This window comes from Anolis sagrei, chromosome 1, assembly GCF_037176765.1.
Source record: "Anolis sagrei isolate rAnoSag1 chromosome 1, rAnoSag1.mat, whole genome shotgun sequence".
NCBI lineage: Eukaryota > Metazoa > Chordata > Lepidosauria > Squamata > Dactyloidae > Anolis > Anolis sagrei.
Window position 1 is genome coordinate 221,398,989 of NC_090021.1, and position 26,363 is coordinate 221,425,351.

General features: G+C 38.0%; 1 protein-coding gene across 9 annotated transcripts in view; it reads left to right on the plus strand.

Annotated features, from left to right (window-relative positions):
- The window catches only part of SEMA5B (semaphorin 5B), a 498,410-nt gene that overhangs the window by 346,507 nt on the left and 125,540 nt on the right, over positions 1-26,363 (plus strand). For all 9 annotated transcript variants that reach the window (XM_067473384.1, XM_067473381.1, XM_067473388.1 and 6 more), the window contains one exon: positions 17,008-17,070. In XM_067473384.1, coding sequence (XP_067329485.1) covers positions 17,008-17,070 — 63 coding nt within the window. The remainder of the gene's footprint in view (positions 1-17,007; positions 17,071-26,363) is intronic.

Here is a 26,363-nt window from a genome sequence, read left to right on the forward strand (position 1 = left end):
TAAAAATCTTGTAGCTTTCTGCTGGTGGAAATGATGCCCATTCTACCCCCACATCTTGCACAGAACAGTGTAAACTGGGGCCCCTTTCACACAGCTGAATAAAATCCTACATTTTCTGCTTTGAACTGAAATATATGGCAGTGTGGACTCTGATAACCCAGTTCAAAGCAGATATTGTGGTATTTTCTGCCTTGATATTTTTATTTAGATGGCTATGTGGAAGGTCCCTGGAAGAGTATAGGAAGCAATGAAAGGCTTATAGACTTACTTCTCCCACCATTCCACTTGGAGCTGCATTGTAATTTCTTTGAATGGGAAGAGAAAGGGAAGTACATTAATACAATTAGTGGATCAGGTTTATAAATGTATTCTCAATGTTATCGCATGGTTGTAATCAATTCAGAAGGATAAAGTTTGGTCTTCAGATGGTAAGGTTTATTGTTTAGAGACAATGGTTTTAAGTGTGGTAATGAAAAACAGCATCTATCAAAGGGATTGGATCCCTTTGTATGCATTGCTAATTGCACTATCCTGTGTCATATCCTGTATTTCATCATTGCCCCCCCTTCATATTACATTTCACAAGATGTAAACTAGACCCATAATAGGACTCAAAGATGATTTTAATGAGAACATATTGTCATGTGTGGAGCTGCATCAGATCTTACGGCTATAGTAAATTTGATTCCCCAGTGGAATCACTGGAACAAAATACAAATTTCATTACCACACAAAACAGAACAATGGCAGTGTTATGGTATCATCATTAGCCCCTTCAAAGGTACAGAAATTATTACCACTTTCTTTTTCCTTCTGAGCTTTGCATTTCCTTGAAACAAGTAATATAGACTTATCATAAGACTCATTTCTAAGTGATGTTTACAGCCCTAAGAAAAGAATATCAACACAAAATTTTGGAAATCTAATTTTCTTCTGACTATTGTCAGTCCTTCTGGCTTTTATTTCTGTTACATAGTGTGTCTGTGTATGCCAGTGGTTTTCAACCTGTGGGTCCCCAGATGTTTTGGCCTTCAACTCTCAGAAATCCTAACTGTTGGTAAACTGGCTGGGATTTCTAGGAGTTGTAGGCCAAAACACCTGGGGACCCACAGGTTGAGAACCACTGGTGTATGCATTCAAATCGCCTGTCAATGTATGGCAATCCCATGAATTTCATTGGGTTTTTTTAGACAATGATATTCAGAGGTGATTTTGGCACTTCCTTCCTCTGAAATATAGCCTATGCCACGTGTTTTTCATTAGTTGTCTCTCATCCATGTACTAACCAGGCCTGACTCTGCTTAATTTTTAATAGCAGACAAAATTGAGGGTCCAGAAACTAAAACCCTTGTGAATATGATAGATGAGAAATAGAATTTCAGGAATTGTCATATGTATGTTCCAGGACAGGGTGGAAGGATTACTACAATAGGAAAACAGCAAACTTTATCACTGGAGTCTGGATAGAGGTTAAAGCTTCCCCCAACCCAACAATCTTGATCAGGACTTCAGGGGATTTGGCATTAGCCTCCCCACAGATCCTCACTCCAGCCTTACAGTTTTTATCTGTACAAAAAGTATACTGCTGTTTCAGGCCCGTAGCCAGGATTTCATTTCGGGAGAGGGGGGTGAATTTTTTTCAGGGGGGTTTCGGGGGGGGGTTGAGTTTCGGGGGGGGGGGCTGAGTCTGAGTGAAAGAGGGTCTAGTCTAGCAAACCTTTTGTATCATTACCCCAATACCCCCATGTATATGGGATATATTGAGTATGGTGATCAGATCATGATATGAATAAACATAACAGTTTAAATAATGCACCAGTAAGGCCTTTTCGCGAACCACCATGAGAATTTCGGGGGGGGGGGCTGAAGCCCCTCAAGCCCCCCCCCCCCGGCTACATGCCTGTGCTGTTTGCTGAAAAGCTTGATCAAAGCAGCAACATGGGTGGATTGACTCCACCGTAACTTCTCATTGTCTCTTAGTACTTGAAGTCTAACTCAATTTTAACTATTGATTAGATGCTGACAGGGAACAGGGAAAATGAAATAGTAGTGATTTTGGAAAAGTGTTGGTCTTGCATGAAGAGTATCATCTTGCATGTTTTATTTTGCAAAGCAGCTTCTAAGCTCACTTTTTGCAGAACAAGGCGCATATGTATATAGGATATCGGCAGCAATAACTGCCTCGATTGGCCCAGATTTTACTAGTCACTTTTCAGTCAAAATGCATTCCTTGTTTTGGTTTTCTTAATATCTTTGTTATACTACATATACCCTTGTGCTGGATTCGGGGTCAAAGGGTGTAGAATTGCCATCTTCCCCAGGAAATACATCTAGCTTCTGTTCACCTAGAATGATTTTAGAAACATCAACATTTAGTAATTTAGAAGATTGCACTGGCTAATCCATCAAGCCTTCAACCAAGATATTTTTGAGTTTTTGTCCATTGTCTAGTTGAGAGACCTATACATTGTGCCTTTTCTTTTGTTCCACTGTGTGCCAGGACTCAACAACACAGCATTTATTGGATTGATCATTTGCAAGATAGGCTGCTTTTAAATACAATGGTGTGTTAGAAATATGTAATTTGATTGCCATCTGACATGCAGTACTCAAAGTGGAAATGAAATTATCTAGATTCAATCTTAAAATTACATTGCAGTGGCTGTAGATAAGCAATGCCTTCCCTTTGGAAAGTATTACTGGTATGGCGTTATGGAAAATCTCTGTCTCTTAGGGTTAGCATGCAAGGTGGCACCTTCATACATGAAAGCCAACACTTGGAAGGTTTTGTCAGCATGTAAAAAATATACAAATGTTTTTGTAATAAGTGATGCTGTATTGGCTCAATCTTATAATTGTGTGTGTGTGTGTGTTCAAATTGTAAAGCTGTTCAATTTATCTTCTACTTTCTTCATACTTTCAAATTCCAGAGATAATTTTCCTACTTGAAAGTGTCTTTACTTGGTCTTTCAGCAGTGTTTGGTGAACTAGTAGTAGATTTTAATAATAGCAGACATTTGGAAATGTTTTAGGATGACAATGAAATTTGCAACATGTATTCTATTTTTGGATTATTTAAAGGGAAACAGCTAAAGCCTTTCTTCAACTACCATCAGAAATTAATTTGCTAAACAGTTCTGTTGCCATCCCTCATGGATGTCACTGAATAGAACAGTGATCTAAAATCTGTGCTCTATAATATTTTTTAGTTCTATATCGTGCTAAGACTGTGCAGGAGATCTTTTTTTACTTATTGGTGCTTACTATTTGATGTCATAGACTTTTATAATTATTATACCTAAGAAACAAAAGTATGTCATTCCACTGTAGATGTTCACTCCAAATATTAGTATCTTTCTTTCTGACACCAGTCAAAAAATTTATGTCCTAGTAAGTTTAGAAAACTTTAGAAAACTTTTCAAAGGCATTTCTATGACTTTGCAATGTTTCATCTTCTCTCAAAAATGAAAGAGCTAAATGAGACTATATATAGTCTGAATATTACTAGAGACTTGATACATTTCTAATCTATTTTCCACATCATGTGAAACAGGCAGTAGTGGGGTTTTGTGGTCTCTATCTTGGCCTCTCAGGAAGGAATGGAATATTCTCTATTTTAGGCTTAGATCCACACTATCCGAAAAATCCTGTTGCTGTGTGTAACCCTGCCAGAGTTTAATGCTCTTTGTGATAGGGCTTTCTTGGTCCTATCACCATAACACTCACTTGTGCGGACACAGGAGAAACCCTTCTCAATAGCTGCTCCCAGACTGTGAAATTATCTTCCATGAGTAGCTATGCTCCTTTTCTGCTCTTCTTTCACCGGCAGACAAGAACTTTTTCTATTCAGATATGCATTTAATGATTAATGGATTTCAAGGAGTCAGATTTATGGCCTGTGTACTGTATGTTTAACTTTATTGTTATGTTTGTAAATTACTATACTCTTTTAAAAAATTAATGGTATTTTTTATAAAGTGACTTGGTTAATTGTGCTTTAAAGCTTTTGTTATTGGGTTTTTATTATTTTGTTGTTATTTTAGTGTTTTTTTAAGCCATAGTGTGAGAACGGGGAGATATGAAAAGAAAGAAAGAAGGAAATCAATCTAATAGATAAAAACCTATAATTGTAACCACAAAAAACTAAGGCAGTGGCATTTTAGACTTCTCATTTCTGTTCAGATGGACTTTAGAATGATATAAGGCTCTTTAGAAATCTTGTGAAATAAGTTCTAAAAACTTTTTTAGACATTGATTTCTCCAATACCATTTCCGCCCCTTACTAAACAGAGTTTTAAAGAGTCCTATGGAAGCCCGCACTGTCTTATTGACCTGTTGGCACTGTGAGATCTCAAGCACCTCTCACCAATGACATTTATCTGCCTTCTCAGGGATCTCATTTTGAAGGGCAGGAAATTCATCTTTAAATGCTCTCAAACAAACTAATGGATACACATATGATAGAAGTTAATTCGGTCTAGGGCAATGCTTCTCAACCTGTGGCTCCCCAGATGTTTTGGCCTTCAGCTCCCAGAAATCCTAATAGCTGGTAAACTGCCTGGGATTTCTGGGAGTTGTAGGCCAAGACACCTGGGGACCCACAGGTTGAGAACCACTGGTCTAAGGAATCCTTCAAGGTGGAACTTGTATGCTTTGGTGCTTATCCTACAGTGGTACCCAGCTGTTTTGGCCTACAACACACAGTTTACCAGCTGTTAGGATTTCTGGGAGCTGAAGGCCAAGACATCTGGGGACCTACAGCTTGAGAACCACTGCTCTAGGGAGTCATTCTCTATGTAAATCAGTTTTTCCCCACAGGAAATGAAATGAAACTATGCCAAGAGATATAGATGCAACACAGTAATTCAATGTCTGTGGCATTTGTGTTTTGGATCAAGGAAATAGTGCAGATATGCTTGGTTTGTAGGTCAGTAACTTAAGTGACAGCCCCCATCCTGGTCCTGTTATGATCAGCAAATTTTTTTGGAAAGAAGATGTAAACAAAGAGAAGATAGTCAGCCAGCCCAGGTCTCTAGCGTGTAATAGCTGTCATATTATTCCACCTCCTACCCTCCCTCACACATACATAACTCAGTTCAGGCGATGTAGCTGACAGCTGGATCCAGAATTGTATAAATTGTACAAGCACAAGAATTAACATGCCCTGGTAAGCATATGGGATAAATTCAGTGTATGTTTACTGTGGACTGGTTCGGTACTGAAGTATATGATCTAGGAAGATCTCTGTTTATAATTTCTCAGTTTCTTTCGTTGTTTCCAACACTATAATTGATCTGGACTCTTACAGAAAACATGCAAAACCAAGCATTGAAAACCTTTCATTTGGCTTCATTCTGGAAAAGTGAAGAGAACAGTCAGGATTTGAGCCTGACTGCAGATTTGGAGCAGCTTGTGTGGAAAGACATATTTAATGTAAGCAAGAGTTATAGCAGATGGGTACCTTTGTAATTAAATAATGCAGGAATTGAAAAGAGATGTTTTGGATTTACTCAGAATTGTTGTCTTCCCTCTCATTTTTTACAGTAGGATGTTTCATGGGAGTTAAGGGTGCAGGACCCATGAGAGTGAGAAAACTGCATTTAAAAAACCCCCACAGTTTTTTAAACCTGAGAAAACAGCTCTCTAGAGATTGCCAGGTCATCTGGTGTGAGTTTTTGGTCAACTTCCACTGGACTTGGACTATAAAACTGTCAAATTTCTAGTAGAGTTTGGCCATATTGTTGCCTAGGAGAACCTAGAGATTCTTAGACAGAACATATTAATCAAATCTGCAAATGGGAGCAGGAGGAGTTATTTTGATGCTTATTTTAGCTAGTATGAATAGAGAATTGATTCACCCCTTATACTCATGTATGTTTGTCAAAAAATGCCCCCCCCTCAAAAAAAACACAACAACCCTGTACCTTAACTCTTATTTAGAAAAAGGAACCATCCCCTTCTCTGAGTAAAATGGCAAAAGGTGAAAGTTTAGCTTGTCCTGGGAGAACCTGAGAGGTCAGCCAAGTCTTTTAATCTTTTTGAATGCCGGGATGGCAATCTGAGGTACCTGGCCTCCTGAGGCAACAAGCACAAGCTGAAAGCACAAGCACAAGCTAGTACAAGCCAGGACTTCATACTAGCAGAAAATAGGAATTACAGACTTTCAGTTTTCATATGGATGTTGCTCCCTCCTCTGTTTGACTGGACTTCCCTTCCCCATGCCACATGAGCACCCCTATTCCCTTCCTTCAGATTTTCTTCCCTTTAATTCCATAAATTGTGTTGAGTTTTAATATAACCCTGTATATGACTTTGAGATTAGATTCTTAAGTTAATTATCTTAATGCCCGAACAATGATACTCATATTTTAAAGTTTTGAATCTCTTAACCCTTAACTCTGATATGCTTGTACGGGACTGCGTCCCTCTTATTACTGACTGTAATCAAGTGAACAATGGAGGCAACACTTGTGCTTCTCCTTCTTTGTGAAATAACTAACTTAGCCACAGATCATATTAAAATCCATCATTTTGGCCCCCAAATCTACCTTCAGACTACCTATGAGGTTGACTTATATATGAGTATATACGTTAACTGTGTGCTGCTGTTGAATTCAACAGAACCAAAACTAGTACAAGTTTAGTATCACTGATATTTCAAGAGAAGCACATTGTGCTCCATTTATTTGTCCCCTTTAGCTCAATTTGAATTAAACTTGAGTCCAAAATTCCCCGTGTACTATGTAAATTCAGAAAAATTTACAAATGAGATACATTGCTAAATGGGGCATGTTATTTTGCATTGGAACATGAGCAACTGAGTCCTCATCTGCCTTCCTTCATTACCTCATCCTTCCTTTGCTATCTCTTTTTTCCCACTTTCTCCATTACCTTGCATACTTTTTTCATCACTTACAAGTGACCACCTGTCAGAGTGACCTTTTCTTTTCTTTTCTTTTCTTTTCTTTTTTCATTCAGGGCTACTTCTTTTTCGATGCAAAATATTTATGTTTTCCCAGAGAATTGGAAGTCATTAATTGAAAAATGATATGGGACTAGATACAAAGTAAAATGTTACTCATAATCAATTGCTTTTCACAATAACAGAGGATACAGACGATAAATTATGATTGTAAAACAATGAAGGATAACTTCATTCTTTTTTAAAGTGTGACTGCAAATGGTTTTGATTATTTGATTAGCTGCAAGGGGCACTCTTTAAGTATGTTTTGTACCACATTCCAGCAGGTTGTTATGTAAACATGAATAGTAAAAAATATTATTTTAGTTACTTCTGAACAACTTAAAAGTAAAGATTTTTCAAGTAATTGTTAAATCAATTACTTTGTGTGTGTGTGTGGGGGGGGGGGCTGTTTGATGTTAGTTAATAACTTTTAAAGTAACTTTCCAAAGCTTTTTTCCAGTCTATTAAAGAGGTCCCTTAAGGTGATAAATAGGGTCCTGTACTTCAAACTATGTGCACTTGAATCATGTTGTGCACTTGGGTCATAGAAGGTCTTAAAAGAGTGCTTTTCCTTACCACACTTACCTACATGGGAATACATGTAGGTGGTACAATTAGATGTTAGGGAAATGTGTTCTTTCCCCATCCGCATCTGCATCTTCCACTCTGCTGATCTGTTGTACTGAATTTGTTTGCTATTAAATTGTGCCCAAGACTTCTCAAAGCTACAGAGCACTGGTGATTTTAAAGACCACAGAGAGCCATTACTTGTGCTTGTTGAGAAATTCTAATCCCTATAATTTTTCCTTTCCATAAATGCTTAGGGAGGCTGATGATATTCATGTTATTTCTTATAATACTTTATATTCATTGCGCTGTTGTAATCCTTACAACTTTAAAGGAGATAGTTTAGTATTGGACAGGTCTTGAAATGCTAAAAATATTTTATTTGTGCTCATTTTTCCTTCGTTCAGTATTATCACCCCCATTTTGCAGATCCAGGGCAGAGGCTAATGGTGGCCTGGTTCAGACATAATAGGTAACCACCCTTTACCTGATGAGGATGTCCTGCAGGGAATATCATTCAAAATCATGCATCACCCCTTCATTTTTTCTTATTCCCTGCATGTGAGGAGTTTGAATGCGCTTTATTTTCACATCTAAAAGTGTACCAGCATAGCAACTTCCAATTACATCTGAATTCAGGAAACTTGTTTATTCTCTATTGATAGTTAATTTAAATGTACAGGATCAGACTGTGTTTTCATGTTTTGATAATTGATTATAGTAGAAATAAACCACAATTTCTCCTCCATTTATGAGCTTGTCTATGTAGACTAAAAAACATGCTCATTTCACAGGAATTCTTTTTCTGACACACGATGTCAGTGATAATTCATTTGCAGTGTGTTTCTTTGAATTTTGGTCTGGTTTTTATTTTTTTAAACTCAATTTATTTGTTTGCATGCATGATAGAAAAATCAGCTCCAACATGTGGAGTGTTCATGGCCATTTGGCAAAAAAATAATGTGAAGTATTGGGATTGAGGACTGTCCCCTAATAGCAAGGTGAGTTTGGCAGAGGAAAATCTGTGGCAGGTTTTAGAAATTTCACCAGAACGTGTGTTGCATTAATAGGGTCAATACAGACTGGGAAATTCTGTACCCTTGTCTCAATAGCGTCCGCCCTAATGGTGGTACGGTTTCTCATTGTTTCAGAATATTTATTTATTTATTTATTTGCCGCATTTGTATACTGCCTTTCTCAGCACGAAGGCGACTCTAGGCAGTTCACAGTTGGCAACAATTCGATGCCCCAACAGATATAAAATACAATTAAAACATTTTGCATACAATATAAAAACCATACAAAAACAATACATCGTCCAGTCGTTCCGTAGTTTCATATTTACCTGTTATGCTGCATTAACGAAAGCTTTCTCGAAGAGCCAGATTTTGATTTTTTTACAAAATGTCAGAAGGGAGGGGGACCAATCTAATATCCCTGGGAAGGGGGGCTCCACAGTGAACGGGCCACCATTGAGAAGGCCCTATCTCTTCTCTGCGCCAGACGCACCTGTGAAGGAGGAGAGCTCGAGAGCAGGGCCTCCCCAGATGATCTTAGAGTGCTAGATGGTTCATGGGGAGAGATACATTCAGACAGGTAAGCTGGGCCAGAACTGTTTAGGGGTTTATAGACTGGTAACAAACTAGCAGCCAGCGGAGCTGGTGCAACAGAGGAGTTGTGTGCTCCTTTAGCGCTGCTCCTGTTAGCAACCTGGCTTCCGCCTGTTGGACCATTTGAATAAGCAAGCAAGTGACTTTCCAGAGGAGGGGGCCCTCTTTCAATGCTCAGTCCTTCCCTTATTTTGGCCCTCATGATAAATATATTTTAGAAGATCAAGTAGATGTACTAATATTCAAATTATTGACTAATTCAAGCCTTTAAATGCTAATTTATCCATTTTTCATGTAGCCAATGACAGAGCACATGAAATGCATGTAAAAATTAAGAGGAAACATAGTTCTTCTTGATGGCAGGTTATTCCTCACAAAATTGGACAATTACTGACAAAACCCTTCTTTTCCCTGTTGACAAGCAGCCACTAACACACAACATAGGACCTCAAATATTGGCTGGGCTCCTGTGCTTAACTCTCCAACATTTCATTTTCCATAGCATTATTGAGAAATTCAGTTCTGGGTTTGTATGGATTATTTTTTTAAAATAGTTAGGTTGAAATGTCTTTCAAATGTAGTATAGTGAAAAGAGAGGTGGTTCTCTGTTTTGAGATAAAGCAACATTAGAACTTGAGTGGTTAGAATATTATAATCCTTTGTGTATATGTGTAAAAGACATATCCATATCTTCTGTTTCCATATATCATCTATGTCAGTAACTGGTGAGATAAACAGGTGAAGTCTTTCCTTAAAGCAGTAACAATTCATTCATGTCCTGATGAAATTAGATTTTATTTTTCCTGTTATAAAGGAAATGCTATTGGGGAAGATTTCTCACACCCTATTTATTTTCTCCATTATTTCAGAAATGGAAAATAAATAGCGTATGTGAAGAAGAATGAGTACATAGTAGACATTGCCACACACAAAACTCCATTCATAAATCATCATAAGCTTCTGGTTATTTATCTCACGTGAGCTTCCAGGACTTTTTTGATAGGCCATTGATGGCACATGACATTTGAACAAAATCCCATTTCCCCCTCTTTTTATAGACCTATTATGATTGTTTTAAATGATAGCCTGTTGAAAACAGTAAGTCAGGCAGAACAATGAGAACTACGACTGGCAATTTGACTAAACTTAAAAACTTGGTGACAAATGCTGAGACAGAAGCACTGCCATTACCTATCAGTCATAGATAAATTTGGGAGTGATTCAGCACTTGGAAATTGACCTTTACCTTGATGGCAGCCATAAGGGTGACAAATTATTACAATAAAATATGGTTTTAAATCAAGCTGTCATAGTTTTAGACTATATTTCCCAAATGAAATATCAACTAGAAAAGTTTAACTGATACATATTCACACACTAGAACATATAAGGACAGCCGGTATGCATCCCTCCAATGCGTTTTCTCATATGTATATATGAGAAAACTACTAGCAGCTGGGGTGATGAAGGGTTTATTTTAAATAAAATTGCAAGCTGCCTTGAAGTTGCTGATTAATATGAAGCACTTCAGTATTTCAGAGAAATAAATATTTATGTTATCCTCTGTTACATATTTTTATAGAGGCCTTGATTCTTTTCCCTGCCTCATGTCATAGAAGGGTTAAAGCTTGCATTCTGACCTATTTTAGCCAGGAACTGTTCAGTTTTGCATTTTCTAGCCTTCAGATTTTAAATTGTTTTAAGCACCTGCCATGCTCAACTTGACATTAATATTTTTATGTTTTGGGATACATTTATATCACTCTTGCCCTTTACCATTTTATACTGCTTTGTCAAGACCTGTCATTTCCTTGAGTCCTCAGTGTTATGTTGAACTCTGCATATAACACTGAAGAATGTCATGGTTCCTGTTCATAAATTTTGCAATCTAGCATGCCATTGGTATTAAGTAAGGCAGCATTAAACGTGGTCGTGCTGGTTCTGGTGGTAATACAAACATTTTGAATAGCTTTACAGTGTAGACCTACAAGCTTGAAAAACATGTGTGTTTCAAGCTACAGTTCTCAGAGGTCTAACAGGAATTATAAATCCATTAGATGGGAGGTGAAATGATTTCATTCAGTAATGGTTCAATAGTTGTGTAGGGACCCAAAAAATAAAGTATTCTGGCTTCACTATGTCCTTTTGGAGCAGTGGTTCTTAACCTTTTTTTTTGATGAGGGACCACTTTGACCAAGGACCACTCTCCAACATTAGTACCAAATGGGTTACGAATAAGTTTTTGGTCAACTTTAGATTCAGTTTGGTTATTTGGAGTGCTGGTTCAGAAAATTGCATTGGATAGACCACATCAGTTCTAGTTTCTGATATAGAACATATGCCATTCAGTAGACACCATCTGCTCACCCACAGAAAACCATATTTAATAAGCCTCATAATAATAATAATAATAATAATCTTTATTTATATCCCACCACCATCTCACCGAAGGGACTCGGTGTCTTACAAGGCCCTCCAGGGTGCACATAAAATATACAACAGGTAAAAAAGTACAAAAGTGTAAGACAAGTCACGTAAAATGATAACAACAACCTCGTCAACACATGTAGCATAAAATCAAAATAATGCAATTTTAAAGCAACAGTAGATAAAATTAACTGCTGTTAGTTCACAAGGTGCCAAGTCTCAGCTTCATATGGGCCCATTCAGCCTACTCAAGGTCAAAGTCCTATCTGAACATTCATATTTTCAGGTTGGAACAGAAAGATTGAAGAGTCGGGACTAATCAAGACCAGTTGCTCTTGTTGCAACTGTGTAGTAATGGTGAGGCCGTGAACCATATTTTAGTTCTTGCGGACCACTGCTCGTCCACGGACTACAGATTGGGAACCACTGTTTTGGAGGAACATTAAAGACACCAAATCCGGAAGATGAAAGGTGGCCACCAAAGGAAATTGTGAAATGAATAAAGATTAATATTTTCATGGGGGAAATCTAAATAAAAAACAATATTGAATAATAATTAAAAGATGAAATCTTGGATAGTATATTAGTAGAGTGTAGAGAAGATGATCTAGAGAATTGTGCCAGTGAGATTGCTTTTAAGGGCAAAGTTCTTGGGACTTGTTTGCCAACAATATTCACATTTCTTTGGAGTACCAGGGATTTCTCTGTTTTGAGCTGTTTCCCCTCACAGTGTACCCTAGGCATGTTCAGAGGCCTAGTAAAACACAGCTCGCCCTTCCCTTCCACTTAATTGTTCCCTGAACTGTAATTAAAGTTGAATTGACTAATGGAGCAATCGCCAGCAACATGCTCCCATAATTTTCTCCGTTGTCAAGGGCTTCCATTATCACCAGGCTCTCTGGGTTACTGGATAGGTTAAAACAACTTAAGGGAGTGTATTTCACACACAGCTAGCTATAAGAATATTGTTCTTTGAAATGAACTTAGGGGTTCAAAATATAATTTCTTATCTCTTCAGAGGTCTTCTTGCTCTCAGTTGTGCAATTGCTGTAGAGCCCAACGTATTTTACCTTCTGTGTTACATTGATTGCTGAAAGTAACAACAACAACAACAACATTTTTTTCTTATTTGATTTTGTCCTGTCAAGGGTTGTCAAGCAAAAATGAGGTGGTAATGGAGATTGCAACTCCTGGGTGTTTCTGAAATGGGAAAAGAAGCCATCTCATAGCTGGAGGTTGTTAGTAGGGGGTTTGTTTTTGCTTTTATCTTGTCAAGCATTGATCTGAAGCTACAAAATATCACAGCTTGCTGGCAAAAGATATGGGTGTCTGAAAAGCTTATTGTTTTATCTTCTCTTTGCCTTTCTCGGGGCAGCGTGGCGTAAGGAATATTTGGTCTCCTCTGTCCAGCAATGATATGAATGCTTCTTCCCTATATCTATTTGGTCAGTGGGGTACTGGACCCAGGATCCACAGGGTTGAAATTCCATGGCTTTTTTTCATTAACAGGAAAAACGACGTCATCTTCCTCCCTTCCATTTCCTAATTTCTCTCAATTTAGCTGCTGTCTCACTATAGCTGTGGGAGAAATTGATTCTCCTAACAACAGTAGACTGCTGCAAGCTGTTCTTGTTGTAATGCAAGATATGTTGAAGTGGTTTATAATTGAATGGGGAGCTGACACCCACTAACTCTACAAAATCTTGTTTCTATTGGAGATGAAAATGACTAGAAGTGATTGGTTCACTTTGAGAAGAGGTATTTCTCCCTGATGTTAGGGGAAAAAAACTCCCAGAAAATCTTGGGCTGCTCTCATTCCTCTTTTTAAACATGTACCATGATCCCTGTATCCATGGAACCTACACATATACCTTTCCATGGTCTCGCTTATTCAGTTACTCACTTATTGTCTCCTGTACCAGCTATACCCCCTTTTCAGTACCTCTATTGTTTTTCTTATTGAAAACAACAAGGTTCCCTATTATCTGGATTTTCACATATCCATCCATCCTGGAATGTATCCCCACTGATACAAAAGTCATTCTGTACATTTCAGTTCTCTCCATGTATCATGCTGGTTATATCTAGTGATGAGCCAGAGATTATGAGGCTCATATCATCATCATCATCAATAATAATAATAACAACAACAACAACAATAATAATAATAATCTTTATTTATACCCCGCCACCATCTCCCCAACGGGGACTCAGGGTGGCTTACATGAGGCCAAGCCCAATCAACAAATTACGGCAAAATAAAACCAAAAACACATACAACAAACAGCAACATCATAATTACATAAAACATACGAATACATTAACAATATAAGATTACAATAAACACAGTCACAGTAAATATGTGCGAGAAAATGATTTAAAAACTGATTAAAAACTGATTAAAAATATGGGTGAGATAAAAGGAGAAGCAGGTTATTTGCAGAGGGGGGCTCATTAAAACGAGGAATTGAGCTTTCCCACGGGGGGGGGGCGTATACTCCAATGACAAAAACATTGAGGCGGAGCAATAGTATGAGATTGCTCAAGAGAGCATTGTCACGATGTTATGGAGAATACCACTGTACTGTGGACAAGTGCCATTGTGGTTAATGCTGAAGGCCCTGTACTCATGAGGCCATTTTGCTATGGAACTTACCATATTGCATCATGCCTACTTCAAATGGTAATTCCTTCTGCAAATATATCTTTCCCCTTTGATGGGGGAATGTTAAAACAGCAAGCTTTCGTACATACCTTCTAATATAGATTGGGCAAGAATAACATTCTGCATGAGACACAGATTTCTTCCAAACCCTGTTTCTGATTTCTTACTATCTTTCACACACATTTGGTTGAACCCATACAGTATTCCTGAAGCTCCTCTATTTCCCACTCCTTGTGCTTGCTTTTCTGTACTCACAATCCTGTGCCGCCTGCTTATATCATTCATTGACTTGCTGCAAATTCTGCCACAAATAATACATGAAGATGAAAATGTTCAAAGTCGATTTGTAATACACATTCATTGATTTCTCTCTGGTTAAAAATTTAGAGATGCCACCATTGGTCCTATAGTGTTTATGTTATTAAGAGGCTCAGAAAAAAAGCTTTCTTTTTATTTTCAGTTCCCTATGTGAGTATTATTCAGTAAGGTGGTAGATTACAAGTACAAATGAAATGGTGGTCATTCCAACAATAATTTTCACAGGCACTGGGTTGATCTGATTCTGAACAATTCGAGGTAACACCAATGTTAGGCTTGGTAAGAAAAGTATTGTGCAGTTGGCTGATGTACTATACATGCTTTGGTTGATTGCTTCTGTACAAAAGGTAAAATAAATATCTGGTCCAGAACCATGCTTAACTATGGATTCATTTGGATGATTGCAGACCTTGTTTTCTTAGCGTAACCCTTTTTTTTTTTTTTGGAAGGTTTATACATCTTTGGCAAACGGAAAATACACTTATTTGATAAATAAATAATGGGGTTGAATGAATGAAACCTGTAATATTGAAGCAAAAAAGAGGGATACTATTACAAGTAAAACTTGGAGAAGTCTTCAGACTATGTTATTACAGCAGTTTCAAGAACATGCGGGTTTTGTAGGCTTCTCGAATTGGTATGAGGGTCTGGTTACTCTGTGTATCTGAAGTGGGTTCACCAATTGCAATTTTCTTGTTTCATTGTATCACATTACATCACTTTTTCAAATTCTGTGTTAGTTTTTTATGTGTATATAACATAAAATGCCTCAAACTGGTTTAGCAAAATGGTAAAAACCAGTTTCTTATAACTGATTTGACTCAAGTCACAAGCACATTCATTTTGGTCACTGCTGAACTTGAGTTGAAACACATATTTGTTAAAATGCCAATGGATATGATGTAGAGGAGAGTTTGGATTAGGAGTGTGTGCGTTTAAAATACATGTTCATAGAAATTGCAGGTACTGGGAAAAAGATTGGTGCTAAATACTGGAAGAGGCTTAGCCATTTTCCTCTACACCATTTTCCTGATTAAAATCATACATCTATCCAACAGCTTTATTTCCCTTGGTACACAGCAGTATTAAGTTGGAGAAATGTTGAAAAGAGAAAGAGTTAAATTCCATCTTCCTGCTCTGCTATCATGGCTTGATTCTTGCCCACTCACTTATTCACTTCCTGCCAGAGCTTGTAAGTAACTAGATACAAACAACTTGTTGCTGGTAATTAATTCTTTTCACCAGTAACAAAATATAATTACTGTGATTATAATAAAGGATCACCTCACTTTTTTTAAAAGTGTAATTATAATTTCTTACAAGTATAGATATTTCTGTAATGTCATAGTTACTTATATATTTTTTATGGTTAGGAGAGTCCGGCCTCACTTTGTGATTAAGGAGGACTCTGGCAGGTTCTGGCTCATGTTTTCCTGGTAGATTTTTTTCATGTCAGGAGTGACTTGAGAAACTGCAAGTCGCTTCTGGTGTGAGATAATTGGCTGTCTGCAAGGATGTTGCCCAGGGGACGCCTGGATGTTTTTGATGCTTTACCATCATTTTAGAAGGTTTCTCTCATGTCCCCACATGGGGAGCTGGAGCTGACAGAGGGAGCTCATCTGCACTCTCCCTGGATTTGAACCTCTGACTTGTCGGTCTTCAGTCCTGCTGGCACACGGGTTTAACCCATTGCGCCACTGGGGGCTCCTTCCCTGGTGGACATTGTGGCATGAGGCAAATGGAAAGAGTGTGTGTTTCGTGCCACATGCAAATTGTTCGCAGCGTTCAAATGGTTATATTTAAGTAAAAAAAGTAGTATGCATCATGTAGTCAGAAATGTATAGTGTCACTTTTGAAACAACAACTGTAATGCATGATACCTACATTTTAGGCGCCATTAGAAATATATCATAACCAATTGCTTTTTAAACTTTTTAACTGCATGAGCTTTGTTGCTGGCAGCTGCCGATAACCCAGTTAATATGGAAATCTTGGTTACAGGTCTCTCACCTCTTAACAGTCATTGTTGTTAAAAGCAAGAGGCATTCAACACGTGTGATATATAGCTAGTTAGCCAGTGTGTTTTAAATTTCAGAGCATTCTCAGTTCCTGATATTTAGAAGAATACGAATTCCTTTCAGAGAAGTGGTTATCATTGGAACTAGTTAAAGCTGAATTATAATGTGGAGTGGCATTTATACAAAAATTTCAAAACTGTTTTCCTGTGTTCCTTTATTTGTTGCGACAGCCCCTAGAGGGTTGGTTTCTTTATCGATTGCCTTTTCTTTGCACGCAGCAAGAGTGATGCTAACAACTAGAGAGCCTGCCACAGTGTCTGTTGCAAATTGGCCGGCATAGCTCACTTTGAGATGTTTCCTTGTTTCTTCAAATGAAGCTTGGCCAGGAAGCAACTGTTTATGGTATTGTTATATGACTTGTCTGTTTTGTTTCCCTAGGCAACAGAATGGGGCTCAGATGAAGACACCAGAAGATCCTGTCAGAGCAAAGGAAAAACAGAGGTAACCTCCCCCCCCCCGCCCCGCATACCTACATACCTATCCCCCTAGATATATGGAATCCACAATTAAATTACAGATTCTTAAAACGTGTGCGATTTTTTGCCGCAAAAATCTGATGTCAGATGTTTGAAATTATGCAATTACACATAAAATTGGTACTGTTACAAGGCTCACTCTACAATTATTTGATTGGATTTCATTAAATCTATTCCAATCTCAAAGGGAGGTATGGTTTGATGTAACTCGAGGCACAAAATGGTTTTAGACCAGGAGCATTATTAAAGAAAAAGTAGTGAATAGATGACACTGAAGACATATTTTCTTATACAGCTATACCTCATTTAACAAAGCCTCTGACAAAGAATCTCCTTTTTTAAAAAAAACAAAACCTTTTTTACATGTGATCATGTTGTCTTTCAAGCTGGGAGAGTGGCAAAGAAAGACTGGGGAAATTGTCAGTTTTGAATCAGGTGTTGGCTGGAACATGTTAAATGCTTTTTTCTTTTTTTGTGGTGTAGGAACCTATTCATATTCTGTTCATATAATTTGCACCTCTGATACCCAATTATCTGTCAAATCATCATCATCATCATCATTATTATCATCATCTGTAGCCCAGATACTTATGTCACAAGTATCACCTGCCAGCAGTAAAGAACTGATGGGATCATAAACCTGCAAGGTAGTGGAAAATGAACACGCGAAAATGCTGTGGGACTTTTCAATCTAGACTGTCAAAATTTTGGAAAACAATACACCAGACATCATGATTGTCGAAAAGAAAAAAAAAGTTTGGATTATTGATGTTGCCATACCAGATGACAGTCGCATTGAGGAAAATCAACAGGAAAAACTCAGCCGTTATAAGGACCTCAAAATCGAACTGCAAAGGCTCTGGCATAAACCAGCACAAGTGGTCCCAGTGGTCATTGGCTCACTGGGTGCCATGCCAAAAGATCTCAGCCGGCATTTGGAAACAATAAACATTGACAAAATCACGATCTGTCAACTGCAAAAGGCCACCTTACTTGGATCTGTGCGGATCATTCGAAAATACATCACACAGTCCTAGACGCTTGGGAAGTGTTCAACTTGTGATTTTGTGATACGAAATCCAGCATATATATCTCGTTCGCTGTGTCATACTGTGATTTCGTGCCAGTAAAATAATAATAATAATAATAATAATAATAATAATAATAATAATTTTATTCTTATACCCAGCCACCATCTCCCTGAAGGGACTCAGGGCGGCTTACATATGGAACAAAATGCCCACAAAACATAAAAGCAAAAAAAGCAATTAAAACAAAACACAATTAAAATAAGAGCATAGTAAAATATAACAATCCAGACAAAAGCACAATTAAATAAAACATAAGAATACAAAACAGCAATGTTGAAACTCAAAACCATGTTCAACAAAACCAAGAAGTAATGCTCAGAAACACATGCACTTTTTAAACTGAGGTGTGGCTGTATTGTTTAGCAGCAAGTTCCTGAATCTCAGCCACTTGTAGATTTTATTTTACTGCGACTTCAAAAAAAGCACAGTTCTGTACTTAAATTAAAAATCATGAACTGATCTGTCACATGTCTTGAATAAGCTACTCTTGGATCTCCCAATATCATCTTTCTCAGATGTGATCTAGTTGGCTGAGTTTGATAGAAATAGAGAATCCCCACAAGTGTTTCTAGTGCTCTTGAAAAGAAAGACACTGTTTAAGTACATTATGCACTGCTTTTGGACTAGATTCCAAAAGTGAATAAAATTGATTGCAAAGATATACATTGATATATTTCTTTATGGGACCAAAAGGGAAGTGTACCACACATACCTATATAAATAGGTACTGTAAGAGTTCTCTATACAAAGAATTAATGGACAAAATCCTTATTTTTGTGTGTGCTTCCCAGTAGTTTTTACCATTGCTGACAGGAACAACCACGGAGGTTTTTCTCGGAAGTTTTTTGTTTGTCTTTGTAATTTCACCCTACAAGTGGGCCAATAAGGAAACACATTGTTCTTCCACTTAAAAAATGGGAAACAAAATTTGCCTCCCTTGAGTTAATGAGTCAGATAGAAGTACCAAACCACTATCTGTTTTAGAATGCTTCTCTTGGTAGAAGTATAGCCTTTATGATACTCTCCTATCTAAGGTGAATCCAAACAAATAGATATTGTGGTCAAATGTAACAAACACAGTTGAAAGATTTAAGGTGCACTCTTTTATTTATTCAATTATATAAGTCATTAACCAAGACAACCAAAGCTATTTACATTCCCAGAAAATGCTCGAAACTGGACTGGACTGGATCTAAGTAATCAGGCTCATCCAAGATTATCTGGAGTTGAGAAGCCACCACATGTTCCAGCACCTTGTCCAAGAATGGCATATGTGACAAAGAGCAGTGATTATTTGAAACCATTGGATCTAAACTAGATTGTTCAAGGATTTTCCTTACTTTTGCTTCTTCCAGGACAATGACAGGCATACCTTCACAAAGAAGGCATAAATCATATCCGAGGTCAAGATATTTATAACAGCCCTGGTTGATATCACAATCCAGGATGGACAAGAGTGCAAAGAAATGGACTGATCTCACTCCTCCAAACAGTTTGACAGGCAATTCAGGCTGAAAAACATCACAATAGCATGAGTGTCTGAATGTGAATTTATCTGCAAAATGTCTAGCAAATTGGTCACCATGTTTGTTTGAAGGTTCAAGATGACACAGTCTAGAACCTACAAACAGGGTATCATTTCCACTACCATATAAAAAAAACTTCACTGGATTACTCTGCATAGATGCAATAATGGCAGAAAAGATATCTTCTCATCATTAGATTAGAATAAGACTGAAATTGGATTCCTAACTTGATTCAGTTGTATTTGTTATGAGCTGTTTACATTCAAATTGATCGGCCTGAAAATTTGTTGCTCTCAACTTCTCCGTTACATCAGAAAGCCAAAACAATATAAGGCAAACTAAAGCTCAAAACAACTTGAATCTGTCTAGACAAAGAACAACAAAAGTTTTTTTTTCCTGGTACACTCAAGGCAACAGAAGGATGAAGGAGACAGTGGAGTCAATGGTCAATAAGAATGCCAAAATGCTATCATAATGAAAAGGCAGAAATGTTCCTTTTCTTCCATTTGCCCCTCCAGAAGAGAGCTCCATACTTCCATGGAGCAACAGTCACCTTGATGAGGGATTTGGATTACAAATCAAGATTTATAGGGAGTTAATTAAGAATCATCTAGCTAACCCAAATAAATATATATCTGCAAAGCCAAACAAATTGCATCCCAAAATACTGAAGGAATTTGCTGATGTATTCTCTGAACCCATTGCTATCATTTTTGAGAAATTCCGGAGAATACATGAGGTACCAAAAGACCACACAAATGCCAACATTGTCCTATTCTTTTTAAGATAAAGTATCCAGGAAACTATAAAGCAGTCAACTTATTCCCAGTACCAGAAAAAAAAAAAACAGAACTGATTATACAGCAATGTGTCTGCAAGTATCTTGATGACAATGCAGTGATCAGTAGGGGACAGCATGGGTTTGTCAAAAATTAATCCTCCCCAGCTGATCTTATATCTTTTTAAAATCTCCTTTGCGGATGAGCTCCCTCTGTCAGCTCCAGCTCCAACGGGCAGCGGCCAGGATGTTGACTGGTGCTCCTTACAGAGAGAGGTCAACCCTCCTGTTTAAGGAGCTCCATTGGCTGCCGTTTACTTTCCGAGCCGAATTTAAGGTGCAGGTGCTTACCTACAAAGCCCTAAATGGTTTGGGACCATCCTACCTGCGTGATCGCATCTCCGTGTACGAACCCACGCGTTCATCCGGAGAGGCCCTGCTCGTTATTCCGCCTGCGTTGCAGGCGTGTTTGGTGGGGACACGAGACAGGGCCTTTTCTGTGGTGCCCCCCCCCCGACTCTGGAACACCCTCCCCAAAGATCTTAGACAGGCCCCTATGTTGGCAGTCTTTAGAAAGAACTTGAAGACCTGGCTGTTCCGATGTGCCTTTCCAGAATAGGAAAACTCCAATAACAAGTCCCAGAAGCACTTTATTAGAATTAAGATTGCTGGCACACTGCACTTACTCTATAATCCTTACATATCACCTGTCACTTCAGCACTTTTAATCTGTACCCATTACTCTGGCCCGGCCCAGTTTTATTGTGTCTTGGTGTATTGTTTATTGCTTGCTGTTTAATTTTGCTTTAACTGTTTTTAATTTTTTAATTTGCTTTAGGTTGTGTATTGTTATGTTGTGTTTTGAGGCCTTGGCCTTTGTAAGCCGCATTGAGTCCTTCGGGAGATGCTAGTGGGGTACAAATAAAGTTAATAAATAAATAATAATAATAATAATAATAATAATAATAATAATAATAATGAGGGAACATGAGAGAAGCCTCCCACAAGGATGGTAACACATCAAAACATCTGGGTGCCCCCTGGGCAACATCCTTGCAGATGGCCAATTCTCTCACACCAGAAGCAACTTGCAGTTTTTCAAGTCGCTCCTGACACAAAAAAGGGGATACCTTGAAGTGGAACACTATACCCAACGTTGCTTTAAACATGGTTTTAGATATTTGTGATTTGTTTTATGATTTTAGATATTTATCAGCTGTGATTTAAACCTTGTTTGCTTGTAAGGCTGTGAACTTCCTTGAGCTATTGTGAGGAAGGGAGAAGAGAGGTCAAATGTCTTTCTTTTCCCATCCAGCCCTTTCTGTCCTCAGTCCAGTTCTGTTTGGGTTTTCTAGCTCATCTGATTGGTCTCTGTCCTGTGTATAAAAAGTGAAATGTTTTCAGCCACATCTTTTGTCTTATTGCACTAAGACATGTCCTTTGATTTATTGACTTGGAAAGATGTCATAAGGTAAAGCTTTAAAAAATGAACCATCTGCTCTAGACAGGACAGACAATGCGTCAGGACTTAAGCCGCTGTAGCAATGTATTTTCTCAATGGCTGAAACCCTTTCCTTTCCTTGTTCACTGTGAAATGCAGTGCCAGTCCTCTCCGTCTTTCCTAAAAATGGCTTGTAAGCTTTTGCAATAAAGAGCCTCGCAGACATTAAAAACAAACAACAGACAGAAAATCATTAGTAAATCCTGTTTGGTATCTTATGCATGCCAAGAGAAGACAGCTTGGCTGGGACACTGGGCAAAACTGATTAATGAAATTGTATGTCTAAAGAAATAAATATAAATATCTGAGAGAATGTTAATAACAGTGTTTTGCAGCCTGCAAGGTGTTCAAAGAAAATTAGAACAGAAGGCAACAAACATATTAAAATAGTTTCTCTGTGCTTCCAAATGAAATGTTTTTGAAAAGACAGAGTGGAAGCCTGTTTTCCTCCAACTGTTAAAGACTTCCAACTAAGTCTCTAGACAGTGTTTTTCCCCCTTAAGATTCTATTACAGTCAATTTCATTGAGTGTAACTGACTTGCAACAAATATAGGGCTCTGGGAAGCACATAGAAAATAATTGCCTGATTGCTTTTTATATTAACAGTGGGCAATCCATTGGCTCCCAGATATTGCTGGTTTGTAGCTCCCATATTTCTCACCATTGCCTATAATTCCTAGGGATGATGCAAGTTACAACTTAACTTCCCAGGGACAAAATGTTTCCCAACAATACAGTATACCTCAATGGGCATTTATGTAGTTGGAGGGGCAATTGCATCCTCTCACTCAATCTGTTTTTTTAATGGATTTTCTATAGCACTGATCCTATACAGTTTTTTAAAACATTCAAATTTAAATGTTTTTTAAAACATTCAAATATTATATTACCCCTCTCCAGCATTAGTACCAAAAGAGTTACGAATTGGTTTTTGGTCAACTTTAGATTCAGTTTGGTTATTTGGAGTGTTGATTCAGAAAATTGCATTGGGTAGACCACATCAGCTCTGGTTTCTGATACAGGACATACGCCATCCAGTAGTCGCCATCTGCTCACCCACAGAATACCATATTTAATCATCTAGAGCTGATGTGGTCTGTCCAATGCAATTTTCTGAATCAGCACCCCAAAGGACCCCAGGAACAGGTCTAAAAACAAAGACACCAAGAATTTTTTTTTTTTTGGTTGGGCTGTATTATTATCTGTAAATTTGTTAATGCTCGTGTAAAAAAGGGGGAGAGGGGCTGATGTTGAAAAATATACAAGAAGCGGAGTGCGATACCAAAGAAACTGTCACTATTATTATTTAACAACAACAGCAGCAACGGGGGACTAAACAGGTTCTTACAAAGGACTGCTTTCCTGTTAGAACTGATGTGTGGTAATGGTAGTTGTTAATAATAATAATAATAATTATTATTATTATTATTACTACTACTTTGGGGGACTAAACCAGGGTCTTACAAAGGACAGCTTTCCCATTACAACTCTTGTGTCTTGCAATGGGAACTAATTGTAGTAGTAGTAATAGCTCTGGAACGCCCTTCCCATGGAGGTAAGATCAACCTCCTCGCTGATGGTATTCCGAAGAAGACTAAAAACTTGGATGTTCAAGCAGGCATTTGGTTAATTCGGTGCAATGAATGTGTTGATTACGGATTGGTAATATGGATGATGAAATTGGACCAGGATTTTAGTTAGGAGATGTATTGGATTGTGATTTACGTGTAATATTGTGTATTATGTTTTTTATGGTTTTAATTGTATACTGTGCACTGTATATTTTGTTGTAAACCGCGTTGAGTCGGCAGTTAGGCTGAGAAACGGCGGTATACAAGGACAGTAAATAAATAAATAAATAAATAAAATAATAATAATAATAATAATAATAATAAAAACAGCAACAACAACTTTGGGGGGGACTAAACAGGGTTTTACAAAGGGCTGCTTTCCCAGTGCAACTCTTGTGTTTGGCAATATGAGCTAATAATAACAATAATAACAACAACAACTTTGGGGGACTCTCCTTCTCTCTTGCTCCCTTGCATATGCCACTGGGTGAGCCTTCTCCACCTTAGCCTGGGAAGCCTCCCAAGCCCGAGAAAGCGCTGGTAAGGCTGAGGGCAATGCACTGGCATCTCCTTCCTTCCTTCTCTCCTTCTCTCTCTCTCGCTGTCCTCCAACAGCGGCATGTACCTAAGGCACCCATTTTCCTGACCTTATTTTAGGTCTTGTGACCCACTAGTGGGCCGCGCCCCACCAGTTGGGAACCATTGCTATATAGTATAACACAATGTTTGAGACATTTTAACAAAACCAAAAACCAGCACATCCTTGTAAACAAAAATATCTAATAGGTGAAAGTTTGTGTGAATTTTATAAACTCTTATGGCATTCCATCACAGGGGTCTACTTCAATATAGATATCCTGTGATATAAATGCCATATTTCTCTTAGTAAGCTTGAGGTTAGACTTGGATGGTAGATCCTTGAAAATAACACATGCTTATTATCCCATAGTGTTTTGCATATATTATGTACTTAATATGTATTACATAATGTAACTGTAAATGCTGTTTTTGTATACCTAGTGCAATCAACAGTGTTTTCTGCCCTCTGCATTTAAATCAATTACCATTTTTCTTCATGGACTCTGTGAATGCACACATGTGGAGTGCCTGCGCAGGCGTAGACACTCCACATGTGTGAATTCACAGAGTACCACTCGAAGAAACATGGTTATAGGTGAGTAACCCACCAATCCCTACATGGATGAGTAGTAGCCCATTGGACCACTGTAGTAGCATACACTTTGGTCAGGAACTCAAGCCATTCATGGATATGCAGGCTATGCTATAATCACATGAATAGAAGGAGAGCTTGGATAAATGTTACATAATGTGGACCAATGTCCTGTATAGATTGAATAGCACTATTAAAACAGGCTCTTGTGTTATTTACCATGCTGAGTTAATACAATTATGAACTCCTAAAACTTCAGATTTGAGTATTCTAGTTTTATTGTACACCCAAATGTTGAACATCTAAGTTACTTGTAGCTGCCATCTGACCACATCAGATAGAGGGCGTTCCTAACCCTTTTTTTGGCTCAGTGGGTTTGCTGGCTTACAATGAAGTTGGAGGAAGGTCCACTGGAGGTTGAGATTATAAGAATTTAGCTTCAGGCACATACAATTTTATTTTACGAGTCTCCATCTGATAGGCCCTTGTACAATAACCCACAGTTTATCTGTTTCTGAAAGAATTGCCAAATCTGAATTTTTGGCTCAATGGGTTTGCTGGCTTACAATGAAGTTGGAGGAAGGTCCACTGGAGGATGAGATTATAAGATTTTAGCTTCAGGCACATACGATTTTGTTTTTAAAGGCTCCATCTGATAGGCCCATGTACAATAACCCACAGTTTATCTGTTCCTGAAAGATAATGTGATGAATTGCCAAATCTGAAGCCTTGTTTCCAGTCTGAAGGGAACTTCAAATCTGATCCTGTTTTATCTGATCGAGACATAATGGAACTGAGAAGCAAAGTATGTGAAGTGTCTCCAAGGAACATGGCAGTTTTGACTTGCTCATTGTGAGTCTTCCCAAGGCCTTCTGCAGCAGTTCAGATCTGCTCCAGTTCCTGTTAGGGTCTTTGATAAGACAGCAAGGACATATTGGCACCTTGTTTGCAGAGAGCTTTTCTTATGGATGGCCTTTCAGTAAGTTGATTTCCATATCATAAATGGCAGGAAAGAGTGCTGTCCTAGAACTTAAAATCCCCTTCTCTCCATTCCAGTCAAGATGGTGTGGATTGACAATTCCAACAGACCTCACTACCTCTGAGGATGCTTGCCATAGATGCAGGCGAAATGTCAGGAGAAATGCCTCTAGAACATGGATCTATAGCCCGAAAAAACCCACAAGAACCTAGTGATTCCAGCCATGAAAGCCTTCGACAATACAATATTTATATTGTTGAAATGTATATAAATGAGATCCTTTGGGAAATATTTAGCATCGCACAGCGTTTTGAGGTAGGAATCTAGAAACTAGGTGTTTCACTCACAGAAGAAAAGAGCTGGATCCACAGCTGCAGGTTTCAATTAATGGGGAGTTCTAGACTCCAGAGGATGAGGAGGATGTGAAGTTAAAAAAATAAAAAAACCTATGGCATTTCTATGTGTTTGTAGCAAATTATTTTCCCACCTATGATGAAATTCCTTCCCTTCCAGTGTTCACATAAACTGAAATACACAACTAGTAGTTGTACCAGCCTGCAGTAATTTAGGTATGATTTCATTTTTTTTCTACCTAGAACTCTAAGCTTATGGCTGCAATCAGTTTTCTGACATTTCTGGA